Raw genomic sequence first — 2,252 nt, 5'->3', positions numbered from 1 at the left:
GCCCTGCGCATGTTGTTCAGCTGCACCATGCACACCGCCCGCTCCAGTGCCAGTCTGGCTGCGCCGTGCAAGCCGTCCTTCGGATGGTGCCTCCCGTCCCATCCCCGTCCCCAGGGAAGCGCTCGGTGCCGCACGGTGCAAAGGATACTGAAGCTTTGATTCGTTATCTCGCAGTGCCACAGATTGATCCGCAGGTCATCGGCCGACATGTAGGTCTCGTAGTCGCTGTTGACGGAGATGGAGTTGATGTGGTAGGTGTGAGCGTTGGCGAACACCCGCCGCGGGGTGGCCTCCACCATCAGCTCCATGGGCCGCAGCACCGGCACCTGCCACCGGGGGAGGCGATCGTCAGCCGCTGGCGGGGACACCGGCACCAGCACCGCACTGACACCGGCACCGGCACAACGCCAGCCCTGCGCTGGCRTCGGCACTGGCACCACACTGCCACTGCACCGGCATCAGCACCACACCGGCACTGGCCTTGCACCAGCACCACACCAGCACCACGCCAACACTGGCACCAGCACCACCCCGGTCTTTGTAGGGTGGGCCCTGGGCCGGCTAGACCACAGCAAGCAAGGACATGCAAGTCACAAGTCCTGGAGCATTTTGAGGAGAAYTGCATTTTTTCAGAGCGCCAGGTCAGCACAGATTTTTCTTTTAAYTCTTTGAGATTTGCTGCACAGTAAAGTGATGTAATAAAGAGATGAGAAGAGACAAAGAAAGGGAATGCAAAAGCTACAAACAGATGGAGAAAATATGAAACACAGCTATACTTTTTTTGCTTTTAGATTAACGAGCCTAACGCATGTGATCACCAGCAGATGGAAGCAGAGGAAACGGCGCGTGCAAGGTACAGTGCAAGCAGTAACTGTGGATACAGCACTCTTAAGGCCACTTAATGCAGCAGAACGGTGTCAGTCTACACTCCCTGCCGCCAGCAAGCCGTTCCCTCGAGCTACTTCATTACCGCGCACATTATCCGCGTGCTGCCCAAGGAGATTTCCCATGGCACAGAGGGGACGGGAGCGTGACGGCCGGATCGAGTGACACGGGAACACAGGAGCTGCCAGCTCCCAGCCCGAGCTTAATGTGACGAGCCTGCCGTCTAATTCAGCCCGACACATGCAATGATGCGTCGTTTGCCGTGGAAGGACTTTGCTCAGCCATCTGGGGACAGTCTAGTGTTTTGCTCAGAGATTGCAGGAAACGGGCTGTCACTCAGACCGTCAGAAACATGATGGTTTTGCAAAGGGAAAGGGATCAACCAGGCCTCTCTAGATACAAAACTAAATACACAAAAGGCTCAGCAAGAGGGTGACATGCAGCCCAACCACATCCCCGGGCCTAACCCCAGGATAACTCTCATCCACATAATAATACTGCAATAAATACTGCTAATCCGAAGCAACTAGTACAAACTGGGACTCAGCAAGAGCGCTGCTGGCAATCTGCAACTTCAAGCAACCCAACATACCTATCTAGTCTGTATAGGGCCAGCTACTTGCAGACAAATCAGTTTTCCTGACTCAGGGACGTAAGATAAATTCATCAGCCAGTGTAATTTTCCATGTATTACTCCAGAGAAAAATTCTTTTTTATTTTTTTTTAATGTCTGGTACTTGGTCTTTCACCAGCTAAAACTTCCAAGCCTGAGTCTCTGTGAATATTTTGYGAAGGCAAGATTTTCCTCCTGGTGGAAGTGCAAGAACCTGCATCTGAATACGGAGGCAGTGTCGGCACTCCCTGTCACCCTGCTCCTGGTGCAAGCCTTTGCCCRAAGTGCACCATCAAACACCGCCAGCGCGACAGCAAATAAAACTTACTTTTTAAAAAAATTTTTGAAACAYGTAGGGTCTCTCCAAACACTCAGTTCCAACCAGCCTTGTCTGCGGAAATGCCTGGCTGCATCCCTTCCCCAGGCGCGGACCCAACCTGCGCATCCCCCTCGTTAAAGGTAATTCAGGGTAACAGACCGCATCAAGTACATAGAAAGGCTGTCAAATAAAATAAACCACTAATAAATTAAATTGCTTTCTGTTTCCAGGAAGGGGGGGATGCCAGTCATTTTTGATTTGAAAAAAATATGTCTTCATTTTAATTTCCCTCTGCAAAAAAGGGCTGGTCCCAGGGGCTCGAGTCGCAGTGGCGGGCAGTTCCCCTGCCCCTTTCCCTGCCCGGCCGGGTCTCCGCGCGCGGCGCTGCCGACGCTCCCGTCCTCCGCCGAGCGGGTCGGCGCCTTCGCTCCGCGG

At 53.3% G+C, this 2,252-nt stretch overlaps 1 protein-coding gene across 4 annotated transcripts in view; it reads right to left on the bottom strand.

Annotated features, from left to right (window-relative positions):
* PPP2R2B (protein phosphatase 2 regulatory subunit Bbeta) overlaps positions 1-2,252 on the bottom strand; it is a 108,566-nt gene that overhangs the window by 8,811 nt on the left and 97,503 nt on the right. For all 4 annotated transcript variants that reach the window (XM_085312718.1, XM_085312719.1, XM_085312720.1 and 1 more), the window contains one exon: positions 149-326. In XM_085312718.1, the coding sequence (XP_085168844.1) occupies positions 149-326 (178 nt within the window). The remainder of the gene's footprint in view (positions 1-148; positions 327-2,252) is intronic.

The sequence above is a fragment of the Rhea americana genome, unplaced genomic scaffold, assembly GCF_003343005.1.
Source record: "Rhea americana isolate MKP2758 unplaced genomic scaffold, rheAme1 scaffold_37, whole genome shotgun sequence".
Classification (NCBI taxonomy): domain Eukaryota; kingdom Metazoa; phylum Chordata; class Aves; order Rheiformes; family Rheidae; genus Rhea; species Rhea americana.
This window is presented reverse-complemented; position numbering and strand designations above follow the sequence as displayed.